The sequence below is a fragment of the Cyclopterus lumpus genome, chromosome 15 (genome assembly GCF_009769545.1).
Source record: "Cyclopterus lumpus isolate fCycLum1 chromosome 15, fCycLum1.pri, whole genome shotgun sequence".
NCBI classification, from domain to species: Eukaryota; Metazoa; Chordata; class Actinopteri; order Perciformes; family Cyclopteridae; genus Cyclopterus; species Cyclopterus lumpus.
In genome coordinates this window covers 2,376,260-2,394,988 of record NC_046980.1, presented here as the reverse complement: position 1 = coordinate 2,394,988, position 18,729 = coordinate 2,376,260, and the positions used below count along the sequence as shown (strand labels likewise).

The 18,729-nt window shown below is 47.8% G+C and overlaps 1 protein-coding gene across 3 annotated transcripts in view; it reads left to right on the top strand.

The window, feature by feature from the left end:
* Nucleotides 1-18,729, top strand: part of ehbp1 (EH domain binding protein 1) — a 118,106-nt gene that overhangs the window by 21,626 nt on the left and 77,751 nt on the right. For all 3 annotated transcript variants that reach the window (XM_034551544.1, XM_034551541.1, XM_034551542.1), the window contains exons 6-10: nucleotides 9,581-9,762; nucleotides 11,848-11,987; nucleotides 14,479-14,613; nucleotides 15,461-15,719; nucleotides 18,369-18,591. In XM_034551544.1, coding sequence (XP_034407435.1) covers nucleotides 9,581-9,762; nucleotides 11,848-11,987; nucleotides 14,479-14,613; nucleotides 15,461-15,719; nucleotides 18,369-18,591 — 939 coding nt within the window. The remainder of the gene's footprint in view (nucleotides 1-9,580; nucleotides 9,763-11,847; nucleotides 11,988-14,478; nucleotides 14,614-15,460; nucleotides 15,720-18,368; nucleotides 18,592-18,729) is intronic.

The window sequence follows — 18,729 nt, the reverse complement described above, 5'->3', positions numbered from 1 at the left end:
GACCAGTGAAGTCATGTGACTCATAACCAACGTCTGATACTGGCTGTTGGGTTTATGACGCACGCCTCATGTCTCGTCTGCTACACGTTTCCACATCGTAAACATCTATTTTAATTTTATTTTTTAAACGTCCACTTAAATAGCTTTTAACCGCCTCTTTTAATACTTTAAAACCGACACAACCGTTGCATTCTGGGTGTTTTTATGCTGCATTAAGGGACAAAAAAGATGTGTCTCATACAGAATTGTTAAAACAAATGAAGGAAAATGATATTTAATAATTTACCAACGTTTGATGTCGAAATGTTTGTAAATTATTAAACATATTGTGCATCGTAGCTACAAGTGTGCGACTATTTTGCAATACTTTAAATTTAAATTAACTTTAAATGGTTCCGTGTTCCCCCCTCGAGCTGCAGAACCTTGTGGTTCTTTACGTTCTCGTGTCTCATGTAAAATACTCTCTTCGAGGTCGTCCTTCACGGCTTCACATCCTGCCAGCGAACCGGACTCTTCCTCACCCGTCTTCATCCTCACCTTGTTTTGACATCACGTCTCACGTGCCGACGAATGGCGGTCGAGCGGTTGCCGCGACGACGTAGGAACGGTTTTGTTTTTATTTTTATTTTATCTCCATCTCTCTCGGTTATTTATTTTTCCCCCTCCCCCGTGCGACTTAAGATGGCTGCTCGCGATGGAGACAGGCCCTGTGTGGCCCGCAACACAGTGCCCTCTGCAAATCCCCCTGTTTATCCACAAGCTTGACCCGCTGTGTGTGTGTGTGTGTGTGTGTGTGTGTGTGTGTGTGTGTGTGTGTGTGTGTGTGTGTGTGTGTGTGTGTGTGTGTGTGTGTGTGTGTGTGTGTGTGTGTGTGTGTGTGTGTGTGTGTGTGTGTGTGTGGTGACAGGATATGTGCAGAGGTTGGTGATGAACTTTGTTAAACTTGTGTACAAGGTGACTTATTTGACATTATCTCTTCGACATCCGCTCGCAGTGAGTACGTGCGAGTGTGCGCTTGTGTATGAGCATTTTAGGGAGTGAACACACACACACACACACACAGTTACTGGCAAACTGAGGCGACTGTTCTGCTAAGTGGCAATGAATAGGGTCTTGTGATGTGCTCCGGTGCCAGCGCTAAGCCGGCCATTGACAGTTCGACTGATCCCCAAACACGTCTCTGTCTCCGTTTGGGATATAAATCTGTACTCGGAGAACCGCACCCAGAGAGGACGGGGTCAGGAAGTCAATGTACACACACACACTCACACACACACACACACACACACATGTGGGAGATGTGGCGAAGGGCACATTTCCGAGGTGAGAGAGGAGCTTGTATCGGGTGTGTCACCTTTCAATGTTCTTTAAAATTACTGTAGTGAACTTTTAACTTGTTACTAAACGTTTCATCCCGATGAACGACGTAAATAACGAGACCATCGGTGAGAAGATTTATATTTCTATGGAGTTTCTGGTGAAACCAGATGACGTCATGCAGGTTCGCCAGAAACTCCTTCAGTTCAAACTACGCCGGGGCCTCCAGCAGAGACCAGTCCACTGTGGACAGACCCAGATCCAGCAGAGACCAGTCCACTGTGGACAGACCCAGATCCAGCAGAGACCGGTCCACTGTGGACAGACCCAGATCCAGCAGAGACCAGTCCACCGTGGACAGACCCAGACCCGGCTTCACCTGCAGCCTTGGACCTGCAGTCGGAGCTCCGGAGGGAGGAGGAGAGCTCAGCTCCCGGCAGCTCCTCTTCCTCTTCTTCCTCTTCCTCTTCCTCTTCCTCCTCCTCCTCCTCCAGGAGCAGAGCTGGGTCACGCTGCTGGAGACCCAGAACGTATTGCTGGACCCGCTGGAGGGAAGGGGGGCACGGGAGAACCAGAACCAGGACTTAGAGGGGCAGACTGTCAGACCCCGCTGCAGTAAAATAGCAGGTTTTGTAAAGGGACCCTGTTGCTTAGAGACACTACCACTTTAGTCCACAGGGGGCACCAGAACCAACACTACCACTTTAGACCACATGGGGCACCAGAACCAACACAAAATGAAAGTTCCTTCTAGTAAACATAGGTCCAGATAAACACACAGTCTGCATCAAATGAATTGTACTTCACCTCCTCTGGTTCACATGTCTCCAGCAGCCCTTCTGGTATGAGCTGAGGAGCAGGATGACCTTTGACCCCCTTGATGCTCGTTAGCTACAAGGCGCTACAAATATCAAGTTTCACGAGTCTCTTTCCGTAAATGATCATAAACCGAATGGCTCATCCGCATTCACACACTCGGATATGAGAGTGTGTGTGTCTCACATATAGATGCACATAAACAGAATTGGGGAACCCTATTGTTCTTTCGTGGAAAAAGGAATTTCAAAGAACAAGCGCTCACCCGTGCACACACACACACACACACACACACACCGGCTCCTTATCCAATCCCTCCACTAATTCCCTCCTGGTAGAAGGTGTTCATTGTTTCTCTTTCATTGTAATCGCTCCCTCTCCTCTTTTTAAAATCCATATTAGATTCTCTTTGAGTTGGCCACAATCGGAGGCGCTGGAGCAGAGCGTCACCCCGCTAATGCTCTTTGTCTCCCCAGATTTGTCACTTAGCATGGAGAGGACACCTTTGTCATGGAGCAGGGTTGGAGAGAGGCCGACTCTCACTTGGGGCAATTGTTTCTTGTCGCAGGCCATCTAAACCCCCCCTCTCTAAGCAAATCAGCTTTGCTCTGGATTAGGGCCCTATCATAGCTCTGTCAGATCTCAGCAGCCGACCGAAAAAACAGCTAAAACCAAAGTGAGGACAGAAAAGTCCCGGCGTTGTCTTCACCTGGAAATCATCATTTGGTATGAAGAGGATCCAGACTGAGCCGAACCCCTTGAGCCTCTTCGTTATCCGTCAGCGACGCTCAAACAAGCTGGGGAGGTGTACCGCAGCGCTAAGTTTAGCATTATCTTTGGCTGCACGTCGTCGTGAGATCAGGGGGGGGGGGGGGGCTGTCGGCTCAGCGGCTGTGGTGATGCTGTTGGCCATTTTAGGTCTGTGATGGCCAGAGATGGTGGAAAAAGTGATGATGAGGCACTTCATAGACCAGGAATGAACTCCTGCTATAATCCCATCGACCTCTCTCTCTCCTCTCTCTCTCTCTCTCTCTCTCTCCTCTCTCTCTCTCTCTCTCCATCACCCTCCTCTCCACGTCTCTTTCCATCAGTCTTCTTGCTATCCACCTCTCTGTCTTTTCATTTTTTCCCGTCTTCTGTACCATCTCTCATTCCATTTCTTGACCGCCCCCCCCTCGTGTCTCTTTCTTTCTCTCTCTCTCTCTCTCTCTCTCTCTCTCTCTCTCTCTCTCTCTCCAGCAGAAGTGCAGAGACAGGGCTTTTGCCTGCTGGTAATTTATTTTCCCATTAGCCCCCTGTCTGAAGTGCATGCTCCGGGTCTGAGTGTGTGTGTGTGTGTGTGTGGGGGGCTCTGAGGGCCACCCAAAAGAAAGACCCGGAGAGTCGGAAGAGAGGAGGGCACCCTGGACACGCCGATAAGACGAGAGAGGAAGAGAGAGAGAGGGAGGGAGGGAGGCAGGGTGGGAGGAACAGAAAGACAAGATACCAGATATTGGCTCGCTGTCCGTCTCAGCATTTTCTGCCGGTTTATGAATTACGATTGCGGGCGAGTTAGAAAACGATCGCTGTTGTTTTTAAAAAAAATAATGGTCGAGACGATCGTTTTTTGTCATTTATCGGGAAAAAAACAAAGATGGCGAACAGCTTCTTGTTTCCCGGCTCCTCGGGGTGGAGGAGCTGCTTTTAATGTTTTTAATGTTTTTAAATGGAACTGTGCGTTTAATTTCTTTGAGTTTTGGACGACTGTTGGTTGAATAAAACAAGATTTAATCTACCGTCCGTTTGATGGATTACTATTATTTCTGTTCGATGGTGAGCAGATATATCTTTGGCAAGTGGCCGGCGTGTATAATATATAATATCGTTCGTTTATGTCATCGTAGCTTAGATCTCCTAGCTTAGTTTTTGACCGTTTCTTCACGCTACAGAAATGACTTTTAGGGCTCAACTGTTTATACATTGGTATAAACATGCGTTGCTCTTCCTGTAATCCCGGTGCAGTCGACCGTGCTTCTTATTTCTGTTTAATGGCTTTAATGTCCATGTGTGTGTCAGGCGGTCAAGCCGAGCACAGACATAAGTACACGAGTCCAGCGTGACCTCGTTTCCGTCTGCAGGTTTCATTAATGTCGTTGACCCTCTGGACCGTTGCTGTGTGCGTTTTGGCCCGGCGAGGCTGGTCCCAGTAAAACGCTCTCCTCCTCTCCCAGTCCGGATTAGACCTTTTAAGGGCTGGTTGGTTTGTGACTCTCCTCCTTTCATCTGCTGCCATCAGAGGCAACCCTGCATTAAAGACATTCCTCTCTCTCCCTCCTTCTAACACACACACACACACACACACACACACGGTTATGTTTTCTCCGTCGACTGATCATCAATATGTGCGATAACTGGAGATGCAGATTATTGGCGAGTTAAACAAGGTTTTTACAATGCGACGCCTTCAAGCATAAGAGCAGGGATCATTTGGCCCATGTGGTGGTCACAAGTGTGTTTTCAGATTGTAAGGCTCCAGTTGTTGTTTTGTTTGTTTGTTTACCTCTGTACTGGTCGCTCCTGGAGACGCCGGTCTGTCCCAGATCCAGGTTCTTTGTGCTCGGTGTCGTTCTAAACCAAAAGCTGTAATCTGCCTTTTAAAACGAGCCTAATCCGCCTCTTGTTGTGACTCATCCGCTCTCTTCAATCTCTCGCTGCTCTCGCTTTGCTGCCACTGTTTGTCAACCTTGTGGCGCTCAGAGAAATGTGTGTGTGTGTGTGTGTGTGTGTGTGTGTGTGTGTGTGTGTGTGTGTGTGTGTGTGTGTAACCATAGACTGTATATGAGAAGTGGACGTAGTTCACGTACCACAGTTTTGAAGCCTCCCTTTAGTTCGCCGCCATCTTGGATTATGGACGTTCTTTTCTGCAACCATTGAACAGGAAGTGAGGAGGAGTGACCTAGAGACGCCGTATACGTCTGCCAATCACCTTGTTGCCCCGCCCCTAAAGCATCCCCTCCTTTATGGTCTGTTTGACTCTAAATGACCATAATTTACTAAATGAACATCACGCTGTATTGAAGAAGACTTGAAACTAGAGATTGAGACCAAAAACTAATGTTTACAATGTTTACTGAGGGAATACATCAAGAGAGAAGTTTAACTTAAAAAAAACTTGATCCACAAGGACGACGTGGTTCTCCTAGAGAAGAGAAATCCTGTGTGTGTGTGTGTGTGTGTCAATGTGATGATACACATAAAAGCCATTTGCACAGTTCATTCCATTATTAACACCATTGTTATTGTAATTCACATAACCGCACTGATAGTATTGCCTTTTATGTTCTTTGTTGCCTTTTTTTTAAAATACACACTGCTCGGGGAAAAAATAAATCCTCACATATAATAGTAGCAGATGAATAAATTGGTCTTAATCTGAGTGTGTGTGTGTGTGTGTGTGTGTGCCTATAGAGTGCAGTATTCATAGGTGGTTTGTAAAAAAAGGCCGTTATCAGTTATCAGGGGAGGCCAAATTGACACAGAGGAATCGCTCCATTGTGAGCGGATTCAAAGAGAGATGTGAGCACATTGGATGTCTCCATTTCCAATAACGGTGACCTTGAGGCAAGACGAATAGCACCACACACACACACACACACACAATCTGCTGACTGCTGAAATCAACCACAGCCAGCTGATTTTGGGCTAATCGGTGCCACCTCAGGGTTATTCTATAGAGTGAATTGAGTCGTGAGGCCCGTTGAGGAGGAGGAGGAGGAGGAGGAGGAGGAAGTCCTGAAACATGTGACTCGTCTTAACGGAGTGAAACTGACCTCCGGTTGTCCCTCTTTCAGCCAGTTTGGGGTTGTTTTTGTTTCGTGGCAGCTTAAGAGTCCGATAATCATCTGCTTTGTGTGGAACCAGTGATTCGTCACGTAGCTTCATCGTCACCGTCATCATCATCACGGTGATACCAACGTTTTTTTTTATTTTTTATCTTCTTTCAACCTCAACAGTTTACTAAACATCGACACACACACACACACACACACACACACACACACACACACACACACACTCGCTCGCTGCAGTTATGGACAAATTGGTTGTTTCTCCTTCTGAGAAGCCGTCGGTAGACGTACCACGTCTACGTCTACGTCTATGTCTACGTCTACGTCTACGTCTACGTTCCACGTCCCCGTAAAACCTGATTCAGGTGAAAAATAACGAAAACATTCGTTCCCAAACCAGAAATTCTGGAATAGATGATGATGATGATGAAGTACGTGGATCAATGTGCAACGCCGATCATTAAAATGAAACGCCAATTGACTGGTGACCCGCGTTAAAAACGCCATTATCTGATTTGTGTGTGTGTGTGCGTTTTATTTTATTATTGTGTGTCCGACCTCATCCGCACAGAGAAGCCGGCTTCCTGTTTCAGCACTCGGCCTAATTAATCCATCTCTCGGTGACAAAGGGGACTCCGGGCCCCCTCCGTCCTCCGGGCCCCCGTCCCATTGGCATTTTGGGGGGCAGAGGGATTCAGCAGGAACCCCCGGGCACCCCTCCTGTCCTGACCCCTGCCCCCCCACCAGGGGAGCATCTGTGGATCGATTCCAGGGCCAGCTGGCACCGGGGGGAGGGGGGGGGGGCAGGACCGGGACTCACAATCACACCCGACGTGAACCAAGAAGTCACCCAGAGTCCTTAATTAATGAGGAGGGTTGGATTGCTATTATTACTATTATTATTATTATTATTACTATTATTATTACTATTATTTATGTCACACGTGTCGCACATCTGTGAGTCAGAGCGAACTGTTGGTCTTGAACGACGCTCTGCAGTTGAACTGAGCTGCAGCTAGGGGGCAGCATACAGCCATCAGCCCCTCCCTTCTTTCTACCAGCTCTCTTTTTCTGTCTTTCTCTTTCCCCCTGTTCCTCCTACACACACACACACACACACACACACACACACACACACACACACACACACACACACACACACACACGTATTTATTTTCTGGGCTCAGACAGAGAGAGCGTATTAATAGTCCCATTCTCTCTCTATAATAAATTAAACTTCTGCATTGTCCTTCCCTTTCATTTTACACATTGTCACAAACTCCCCCCCCCACACACACACACACACACACACACACACACACTAACAAACACACACACTCACTCACATTGATTGACATGAAGCATCCGGGGAAATGGAGCACATTTCCATTGTTCGCTGTCCCTACTGAAATCTGTTGAATTCCATTCTTGCGCCGCGGTATTTGCATATCCTTAAGTATTTCCTATTTTCAAGACCCCCCCCCTGCCCCCCCCCACGTCCCTCCTTTCTGCTAAATCCCCTCTTCTTAAGTGTTTGGTGCATTTAGCAAATTCATTCATAACGTATCTACATGCCCTATTAGCTTAGTCTAATAGCCGAGGGTGTAATCTGCAGAGAGATAGGAGGTGGAGAGTTCTTCTTCTTCTTCTCCCCATCTTCCTCCTCTCCGGTTGGGGTGGGGGGGGGGAGGGGGGGGCGTCATTATGTTCCACAGCTAAAGCGACAAGGCTCAAATGTCAGCACGAAATGTCAAGTGGCCTCTCTAGTCACTCGCTCGGTTTCCTCTGTTGTTGTTTTTTTATTTTTTTTTATTATTTAATTATTGGCCTGAGCGAGAGATGGAAGGATAGGAACGTGAGACGAGAGAAACGGAGGGATGGAGGTCAAAGGTTAAGTGTCTCGTGTGAAAGTCTCTTGAGAGATGAACTTCGGACGAGAACGAATGGACGCTTTTAAACGAGTTCTGAATCGCGTCGATCCAGAAGTCCGTCGACCGGTTGTCTTGTAACTTGTATCACATTGATGGGAAAATGTGTCAAGAAACGAAGAGACGAGCACAAACGAGCACAAAACACCTGAGCAGGTACGGAGACGTTGGTGATGCTGTTCTAATGTCTTAATATATTTGAATGTTTTCATCTCGATATTCATCACATGTTGTGGTCTCAATGATTTAAAGGACCGGAATCGTGTGTGTGTGTGTGTGTGTGTGTGTGTGTGTGTGTGTGTGTGTGTGTGTGTGTGTGTGTGTGTGTGTGTGTGTGTGTGTGTGTGTGTGTGTGTGTGTGTGTGTGTGTGTGTGTGTGTGTGTGTGTGTGTGTGTGTGTGTGTGTGTGTGTGTGTGTGTGTGTGTGTGTGTGTGTGTGTGTGTGTGTGTGTGTGTGTGCCCGCCCGCCCGCCCGCCCTGCGGTCCTCAGCGATAAGGCCGAGATTGAGTTTTCCCCACTGAGCCAATACCTCTGAGGTGCGTGTGAAGACATCAGGAAACAGTCAATGCAGAGCTCGTATCTCTTTATCTCCGGAACAAGCCGGAGTGTGTGTGTATATATATATATATATATATGTGTGTGTGTATATATATATATGTCTCTCAAACCGGTGTCGTGTGAAAGAGAGCGAGCCGCTCTTCTTTGTTCGGCATTGTGCGCACGAGAGGACGAATCCTCGAGGCTCGAGTCACAAGAAGGTGTTTCTTTCTCTGGTATAATAACACAAGTGTGTGTGTGTGTGTACACAGTTAATGTATTTATGCTGAGACGACATCAGATGTATTTGAAGAGAGTAAATGTGTGGTACCACCTGCTGGGTCACCTGCACAGCGGCGTCTGGTCCTCGCGTTGGATTCAGTCTCTCGTCATGCAAAAGAACACACATCAGTTAACCAGTGGACACACACACACACACACACACACACACAGAGAGGAGGCAACACATGCTTCTGTGAGGGGTATCAACACAGCAAGGAGGTGCACCACGGACAGCGTGGTGCTTCCATAGCTGGACTAAAACCTGTTGGGTGAGGGGGGGAAGGAAGGGAGGGAGGGAGGAAGAGAGGAAGGAAGGAAGGAGGGAGGGAGGGAGGGAAGGAGGAAGAGAGGGAGGAAGGAAGGAAGGAAGGAAGGAAGGGAGGGAGGGAGGCTGACAAAAGGCTGGAGCATCCCCAACTGTTTAGTTTCCATATCTCACAGTCGGTGACGAGGCTTTCCAGCACTTCTTATTTGTCACACGTCGACACACACGCACACACACACACGCACACACACACACACACACACACACACACACACACACACACACACACACACACACACACACACACACACTGATTCCATGACTCTTATCGCCTGGTCTGCGTGGCATATTCCCAAAATTGGACTGCTCGTCCGCGGCCCGGAGCACATCTCTGAAAGGAAGTGCAGCCTCAGCGTGGACCTTTTTTTTTTAAAACATTTTTTTTTTTTTTAAACCGTTTTAGATTTACCAACCAGCGCGTCCACCATTATTGATCCGGACGCTGCTAATCCACAAGTTTTAAATCTTTCAGAATATCCTCCACGTTAAATACAAAATGCTTCTGGTCTGCATTCACCCCTTCACACGTCTTCCTCTCCTTCCCCAGGAGTCTCCGTCAGGCCGGAGGAAGGCCCTGGCCACCAGCAGCATCAACATGAAGCAGTACGCCAGTCCGATGCCCACGCAGACGGACGTCAAGCTCAAGTTCAAGCCGCTCTCCAAGAAGGTGGTGTCGGCCACGCTGCAGTTCTCCCTCTCCTGCATCTTCCTCCGTGAGGGAAAGGCCACGTAAGTCCAGTTTGAATGAATCCTGCGTCACGATTGAGAAGGAAAACGAGATGTACGTTGAAGCTTATTGGCCTTATTCTTTTATTTTTTCATCCTGTAGTATTGTTTCATAAACACAGCACGGCTTTCTCTCTCCTGACCACCAGGGGGCGACTCCTCTGGTTGTATAGAAGTCTATGCTTCATGTGTTAAAGCTGCATTCTGTCTCCTGACCACCAGGGGGCGACTCCTCTGGTTGTATAGAAGTCTATGCTTCATGTCTTAAAGCTGCGCTCTCTCTACTGACCACCAGGGGGCGACTCCTCTGGTTGTATAGAAGTCTATGCTTCATGTGTTAAAGCTGCGCTCTCTCTACTGACCACCAGGGGGCGACTCCTCTGGTTGTATAGAAGTCTATGCTTCATGTGTTAAAGCTGCATTCTCTCTCCTGACCACCAGGGGGCGACTCCTCTGGTTGTATAGAAGTCTGTGCTTCATGTGTTAAAGCTGCATTCTCTCTCCTGACCACCAGGGGGCTACTCCTCTGGTTGTATAGAAGTCTATGCTTCATGTGTTTAAGCTGCATTCTCTCTCCTGACCACCAGGGGGCGACTCCTCTGGTTGTATAGAAGTCTATGCTTCATGTGTTAAAGCTGCATTCTCTCTCCTGACCACCAGGGGGCGACTCCTCTGGTTGTATAGAAGTCTATGCTTCATGTGTTAAAGCTGCATTCTCTCTCCTGACCACCAGGGGGCGACTCCTCTGGTTGTATAGAAGTCTATATAAATGACTCTCCTTCTCTTGATTTATTCCCTCAGTAAACATTGTAAACATTAGTTTTTGGTCTCAATCTCTAGTTTCAAGTCTTCTTCAATACAGCGTGATGTTCATTTAGTAAATTATGGTCATTTAGAGTCAAACAGACCATAAAGCAGGGGTTGCTTTAGGGCGGGGCTACAAGGTGATTGACAGGTCTCAACCACGGCCTTGTCCTCCCTTGAAGTTGTCCGTGTTTTCGTCTCTCAGTGGGTTTTCAGTTCTTGAAAGATTAATCGTAACATTTCAACAATGTAAACAACAACAACAACAACAACAACGTCTCATTGAGCTCCACCAGCAAAAAAAAACAAGATGGCGCGGCCAAAATCTAAGACGAGGCAGCTCTTTCCTTTTCTTTTTATTTTTATGTCTTGTTTCTTTAAGCCGTGATGTTTTATGTTCTCTGTTCAACATTTGTGCATTTTGAAGTCTTTAAGAGATAAACCATCAAGCTTCTCTGTCTGGGTGTTTGGATTGTTCTCTCACACACACACACACACACACACACACACACACACACACACACACACACACACACACACACACACACACACACACACAGCGTTTGCAGCTTCTCATTCACTCTCATATATTCATCTTTGATATCATCAACCTTTCATTTGAGGACACGTTCTCAATCTCGGTGTTTGCCGTTTGTCATTCATTCTAATTTGATGGAGGCAACTTTTCATTTACACACACACACACACACACACACACACACTGAGCAGAGCAACAAGGCCTTTGTTGTGGCGCGGGGCGGCGGGTCGATAGAGCGTAACCCTTGTTAACCCTTCGGGGAATGATGTCGACCACACACAAACAAACTCAATCACACCAGTTCAAATGAGCCTGTGGGCCTGGGAAACACCAAACACAAAGAACAGAGGGGAGAGCACACTGGTTATGATGGTTCTGGAGGGTCTGATGGGGGGGAGAGTCCACCAGACGATAATAAAATACAAGGAATACTGTAGAAAGTTGACGAGGGGGGGATGGACGAGAGAGGAGAGCTTAGATTGTGTCTCCAGGTGGAGAGATGGAGGAAGAGAAGAAAGAAGGATGGAGAGCTATAATAATCCTCACACGTCATCTAGTTATCGGCAGCTGTGGGTTGAATCGTGTCCGTTTCCATTGAAAATACAACGCTCATTCATCCATGCGTCATGTTTTCTCTCCTTAAACGTCGGTTTTCTCTCCTTAAACGTCGGTTTTCTCTCCTTAAACGTCGGTTTTCTACCCTCGTGAACACGAGTTCTGTTTTTTTTTTTTTTTTGGGGTTCCAGTGATGAGGACATGCAGAGCCTGGCCAGCCTGATGAGCATGAAGCAGGCCGACATCGGCAACCTGGACGACTTCGAGGAGGAGAACGAGGAGGACGAGGAGAACCGGGTTAACCAGGAGGAGAAGGCAGCCAAGATCACAGGTGACCGGCTCGGTTCTTGTTCTCTGCGTGGTGTCGTACAACAACAACAACAACAACAACGACGTCACCCGGCTCAGCTGGAACCATCAATTAGACGCCTTCACGCCCGTTAACGGCGAGTCTCTCGTACCGACGTTTCAACGACGTCCCCCCCGAGCTGCCGACCCGTCTCCATGACAACCAGGACCCGCGGCTTCAGCGGGCGTCAACTCTGCTTCTCTTAACGTGTGACATGGTTGCACACATGAGATTACACATTCACGAGTTTCCTGTACAGTGTTTTGTCCGCTTCTGTTTTTTTTTTTTTTTGTTGCTTGAGCTTTAATTCCCGTGTTGGTGGCCGGTGCACTTCCATACGTACACGTTGAGGATTCATCCCGTGGTCGTGCACACGGGGACTCGCTGCTTCCTGCTTTGCTTAATCCAACTTTTCTTTTTTCCTCTTTTTCATGTTAAGCTTCATGCTTTCTCCCCCTTTCTTCTCCCTTCCCTGCTCTCTGTCTCATTTCTATGTATATGCATTGAGCGCCTACAGCGATGCTTCACTAGCGCGCCTCTGAATCAAAGGCCTGCCCCCCCACACACACACACACACACACACACACACACACACACACACACACACACACACACGCACACACACCACGCCCCCAACAAGCAAACAAGCCAGCGATACTAACGCCAGGCTAACGCTGCAAAACACATGTGCTCTTTTACTTCCAGTATGTACACAAAGAGAATATATGACGCCTAAAAAAAGGATGTATCGTAACATCTTCATGAATATGTATATATTTTGTGGGTGTGTTGCTCGTGGTTGTGCGAGCACGCGTGGGCGTTAAATGTGCTACCAGCGAGAAACTTATTGAAGAAAACATGCAATATAAAAAGAAAAGAAGGACGATGACAATTACAAGAACATCACGGCGAACACACACACACACACACACACACACACACACACACACACACACACACACACACACACACACACACACACACACACACACACACACACACAGAGTTAGGACTTATTTCCATTGTGGCACTCGAACGACACCGACGTCCACTCTGCATTTGAGAAGTTTGATTGACAGGTGTATTAATGATGTATTAATCCCAAAAGATTACAAAACATTACACGTATCTGAACAATATAATAACAACCATTAAGTGTAAAAGAAAGTGTGTGTGTGTGTGTGTGTGTCTCAATGGGAAGTGTCATTTTTGTTCACTGCTATTCTTCCTCCCTTCCTTCCCGTATGGCCCTGTTGTTTACAGAGATAGTAAACCAGTTGAATGCCCTCAGCTGCTTAGATGATGATGATGATGATGATGATCTCCTAAAGCGAGCGAGCAGAGCAACCGCTCGGCCTGCCGCTTCCTCCCAAGGTCTCTTTTCCACCTTTCTGTCACCTCTCTCACCCTGTGACCCTGTGACCCTGTGACCCTGACTCGTCTCATCGTGCACTTCCATTCGTCACCTCCTTTTCTGTCCGTGGATTTATTTTTCTTGGTCCTTCTTTTTTCAGACTTTACTCTCTATTTTTTTTCTCTCCTCTCTCTCTCCTCATCCCCCCATCTCCCCCCCTCCCCTCCGATCCTCCTCACCATTGGTATTGTGATGGTGTTGTGGTTGTCTTGGTAACGTGCTGTACAATCCTTTTGGTTCCTATTCTTTTTTTTTTGTTTTACCGTGTCGTGTTCTGCAATTGGTAGTGAACCGGATTAGAGAAACTATTCTTACAGCAAAGAGTAGAAGACACAAAGTATTCATTTTAGTTTCAGTTAAACGTCGTATTGTGGTAATCTCACTTCAGAGTGACCAAGTTAGATTCCGGTCACTTCTGTTCATTGGCTGCAAAAAAAAAAAAAAAGCCAAGATGGCCGAACTCCGGTCTTCAAAACATCCTCAAACCAACGACGACTGTAAATACGCACACGTGCCCAAAATGGGTCATGAATGTTGTGGGTAAGAAGCGAGGAGAGGAGTGCTCTTATCAGCTCTTCACTTCACATAGCCGCCCTGCATATAGACCATGGAGGGGGGGGGTCTCTCTCTCATACTGTAGCGCTCAGCAGCTCTTCTTGGCATCTTCACGCCCTTCTCCAACGTGACCCACACCCCCGGCAGCATGCGATTGATAAAGTGGGCAAGTCTCCGCCCCTTTCCAGCCGGGGCTCTCCATAGCAACTCTTCAGCCGTCTCCCCCAGTAACCCTCCATACCGCACCAATTTTCCCAGAATGCCCCCCTGCTGAACGTGCATTTGAAGTTGGGGGGGTGGGGGGGTGAGAGGAGCACGGAGACGTTTAGGCAGCGCGACGGACTGAATGGTTCACTCCAACGTGCAGATCTTTTTTTGTGATATTTGGGTTCCGTGAGTGTTTTGTGTCGGTCTGATTTATTTTCGGGGGAAACTATTCGCTGTTATTTCTCCCCCCTGCGGGTTCCTGTGTTTGACTCTGTGTTTTTGACTGCGTGGCCACAGAGCTCATCAACAAGCTGAACTTCCTGGAAGACGAGGACCAGGAAGCGGCTGACGCCATGTGCACGAACCCCTTCGACGACCCCGACGACCTCCCCCCGACCCCCTTAAACCCGTTTGAGGACCCCGACGAGGAAGGTGAGTTCAACCGATGACTAAACAGAGAGTCGACCGGATATCATGGTGCTGGATGTAGATCTGAAGAAGGGTTACCACAAAAGCAGGTGTTTATTTTGGAGGTGCACATACCTCGAATGTGTGGTCACGGGTAACGGGAAGGCCTCAACGCTCTCAGTCAGACAGCTAAACCAATATTTTTGTCTGACCACCTGAGTAGCCAGGTGTATTATGGATTATTTGTTTTTTAAATGGCATGTGTACACACACACACACACACACACACACACACATAAAGCTCCCACTTTGATGTCTGTTCGTAGGAGTCTAGGATTCTGCTTTTTATTCATAAAATAGTTTTACATGTATTCTAATAACATCTCTTGTGTGACATTTAAATCTCATTACATTACTATTGAAACACAACATCAGTTTCTTTTGTTTTTGGGTGACTTTAGGTGCTTTATTTCTGATTCGGTAGCAGCTGTGTGTCGACAAAAAAACGTTTTTATTGTTAAATTTAGCGACGTTTTTAACTTTTTGGCCAGCTGACACCTGTACAGGGCCGTCCACACCAAGAACAATGACTTAAAGACATATTTTTTTATAGTTATCATTGTAGTTCTTAAGGCTCTTAATTAAACTATAGCTTTAAAAGTAAAGCGCCAACAAATAACCATAACTTAGTCTTAATTATCAACTGATAAAGAGTTGGATTTAGACATTCGATAGAAAGCTTAAATGATCACGATAAAACAATCCGGTAGTTTAAAAGGAAAGTCCATGGAGCGGAGCTCGTTACCAGGACGACTGTCAGTCATCTTGTGAAGGACGCGTTGTCGTCTTCTGCCTCCTCTCCGCCGGTCAGAGCCCCCCGCCGAGCCGCCGTCCAGGCATCGGGTCGACGACGGTTCCTTCCTCGACTCCTCGAACCCGTTCGACGAGCCGGACGAAGCCGAGACGGAAACGCCGCCGGGGAACCCCTTCGACGAGCCGGACCGGGACGCGGACCTGCAGCCGGACCCGGAACCCCCCAAGCCCAGGCAGAGGAAAGGAGTGCGGCCTGTCGACATGAGCAAGTACTTGTACGCCGACACCTCTCACAACGAGGAGGAGGAGCTTGACGAGTAAGACCTTATGTCTGCATTATGTCCCATTTCTTCACCTTATTCTAGTTTAATCAGCTGACATTGAGGAGCTTTAAGGACACACTGCACGCTGCTTTCCCCCCCACATTGATTTACAAGTCCAATAGTATACATCTGTATATATAGATATATATCTATATATGTTTATTTGTTTGCTTGAGGGATTTCTGTCCTAAAATGACAATGTTCCCGTGTCTGTGGAGTTTCCCATACTAGAAGCAGTCTGGAAGGATCCAGGCTTCCCAGCTTGGTAACTGTAGGCAGGCCAAGAAACCCTCCTTATAAATGGGTACTTGTAGCCCCCCCGACCCCCCATCAGGGCAGAGTGACGAGGCAGCTCTTTCAACAGGAACAAGGGCCCTGTTGTTTCTCTGCATTCTTTAACCTTGTCTCCCTCCCTCCCTCCCTCCCTCCCTCCCTCCCCCATACTTTCCCTCCTCAACTTCCTTCCCAGACTCATTTTTATTCACCCTCTTCTCACATCTACAATATGCGTCTCCTATTCGTGAACCAGAATCAATAAATGAATCAATAAATCAGTGATAGCAGATCTAATAGTGACACTGAGCTGAGAAACTATTAACATCTTTACTTACTTAAATGTTATTATGAAAACTTGCTTCATCAACATCCACACTAATACGTTTTGGTGGTCAGGAGAGAGAATGCAGCTTTAACACATGAAGCATAGACTTCTATACAACCAGAGGAGTCGCCCCCTGGTGGTCAGTAGAGAGAATGCAGCTTTAACACGTGAAGCATAGACTTCTATACAACCAGAGGAGTCGCCCCCTGTTGATCAGGAGAGAGAATGCAGCTTTAACACATGAAGCGTAGACTTCTATACAACCAGAGGAGTCGCCCCCTGTTGATCAGGAGAGAGAATGCAGCTTTAACACATGAAGCATAGACTTCTATACAACCAGAGGCGTTGCCCCCTGGTGGTCAGGAGAGAGACTGCAGCTTTAACACATGAAGCGTAGACTTCTATACAACCAGAGGAGTCGCCCCCTGGTGGTCAGGAGAGAGAATGCAGCTTTAACACATGAAGCATAGACTTCTATACAACCAGAGGAGTCGCCCCCTGGTGGCCAGGAGAGAGAATGCAGCTTTAACACATGAAACATAGACTTCTATACAACCAGAGGAGTCGCCCCCTGGTGGTCAGTAGAGAGAACGCAGCTTTAAGACATGAAGCATAGACTTCTATACAACCAGAGGAGTCGCCCCCTGGTGGTCAGTAGAGAGAGCGCAGCTTTAAGACATGAAGCATAGACTTCTATACAACCAGAGGAGTCGCCCCCTGGTGGTCAGTAGAGAGAGCGCAGCTTTAAGACATGAAGCATCAGCTTCACTATTCAGAACTGGATGTTGCCGGCTGGATTATAATAATTAAAATGTTTTTGCGTGACACATCAGGGAAGGACACAGCGTCTCCGTCGTCGCGTTCAAACCCTCTGAGTTTTAAAATTAATCAGCGTTTTAATGGCTCTAAAACCTCATACAGTTTAGGACGCTTGCAAAAGTTCTGCGAGCGTCCCACGATTTCTCCCTGCAGACGGGCGGAGGCCACGCCCCCATTGTCAACGTAAACCCGGCGGGTTTTGGCTGTTGAGCGAAGCCGTCACGCCGACAGCCGCTCGCTCCAGTCCGTCTGGAGACGAGACGGTTTATTGACTGGCATGTTTCTTTTGCTCCGTCTCTTACACCAGCGGCGGCTCCCCCCTCTGCAGAATAGAGAGTTCAAGAGGGCAGCGCGGTGTTTTGACTGCAGCCCCTTTCACACGTCTTTTAGCCAGCGCTGGTCTGTTAAAGCCGCTCTGAAGGCCCGGCCCGCTTTTCTTTTCTTCCCTCTCTCCGTATCGCTCTGCGCTCAGATGGACGCCGAGTGGCTCCGACCTGCTCTTTCAGACAGATACCTAGTCAATCAGCCTTTTCTTTCCTCTTTCTCTTTCTCACCCCCGCCCCCCTCGTCTCCATCCAATTCTCTTGTTTGTTGAGGATTGCTTGTTGCATGTTGAGTGAATGGCTCAAGGCCGTGCCCCCTTTGCTTTCAGTGCCACAAGCATGCCCTGTATATTGATAACCCTCTGGTATGTGTGTGAGAGTGCCTGTGTGCTCCTGCCTGTCCGTCTGTCAGTGGTCCACCTTGGGCAGCGAGGATATGAGGTCACGCAGACCTGACCCCCGGTGCACCTGCAGCTTCTGTTACCTGCCCGCCGCGTGTGTGCTCTTCATTGTATTGCACCAAACTCTCGTTTCCGTGTTGCGATTTCCTCACGTTTAAGCCAAACAATGGGTTGAAATGGTGCTGCTAATTTGTGGAGACGTGCTTTTAAGTTTTACATATAATGTCACTTAATCGCATTAATTGTGATGAGTCGCATGACCAAGTGCCCTTGAGCAAGGCACTGAACCCCCAGTTGCTCTGAGGATGGGTCGAATGCAGAGAAGAATTTCCCCACTGTGGGATCAATGAAGTACATTAAAAATTATAATATCTATAGCCAGGATTATTAATTTGTTTGTTTTTTTGTGTTTATTTATTGCAGTATTGACAAACACTGTTGGTCATAAAAGGGTTCTTAATTATTTCCATTTAAAAGTGACAGCTTCCTGCTCCTCCAGATCCAACCCGTTCTACGAGCCACGGACGTCCAGCCCCGCAGGCGGACCCTCCCCGGATCTGGGCGGCGGCCAGAAGAGGAGGGCCCCCCCGCCCCCGGGGTCCAGCCCCGTCCTCGGCCCCGGTCCTCCGGCGCCCAGGCCGGACCGGGAGAGAGCCCAGCCGGTCGGGTTCGGCCCGGTCGCGGCCGTGATGGGGAGAGAGCTGGCCTCCTCTTCCCCGAAGGTAACCGGGCTTCAACTTGACCCTCGTAGAACCACAACACACGTGATTTAAAGCTTTAATCCTGATATTACCCACTAAATAAAGTAATATGTAATCCACGTAATCGTAAACTGATGGTTCTGAAAACATCGGACATTT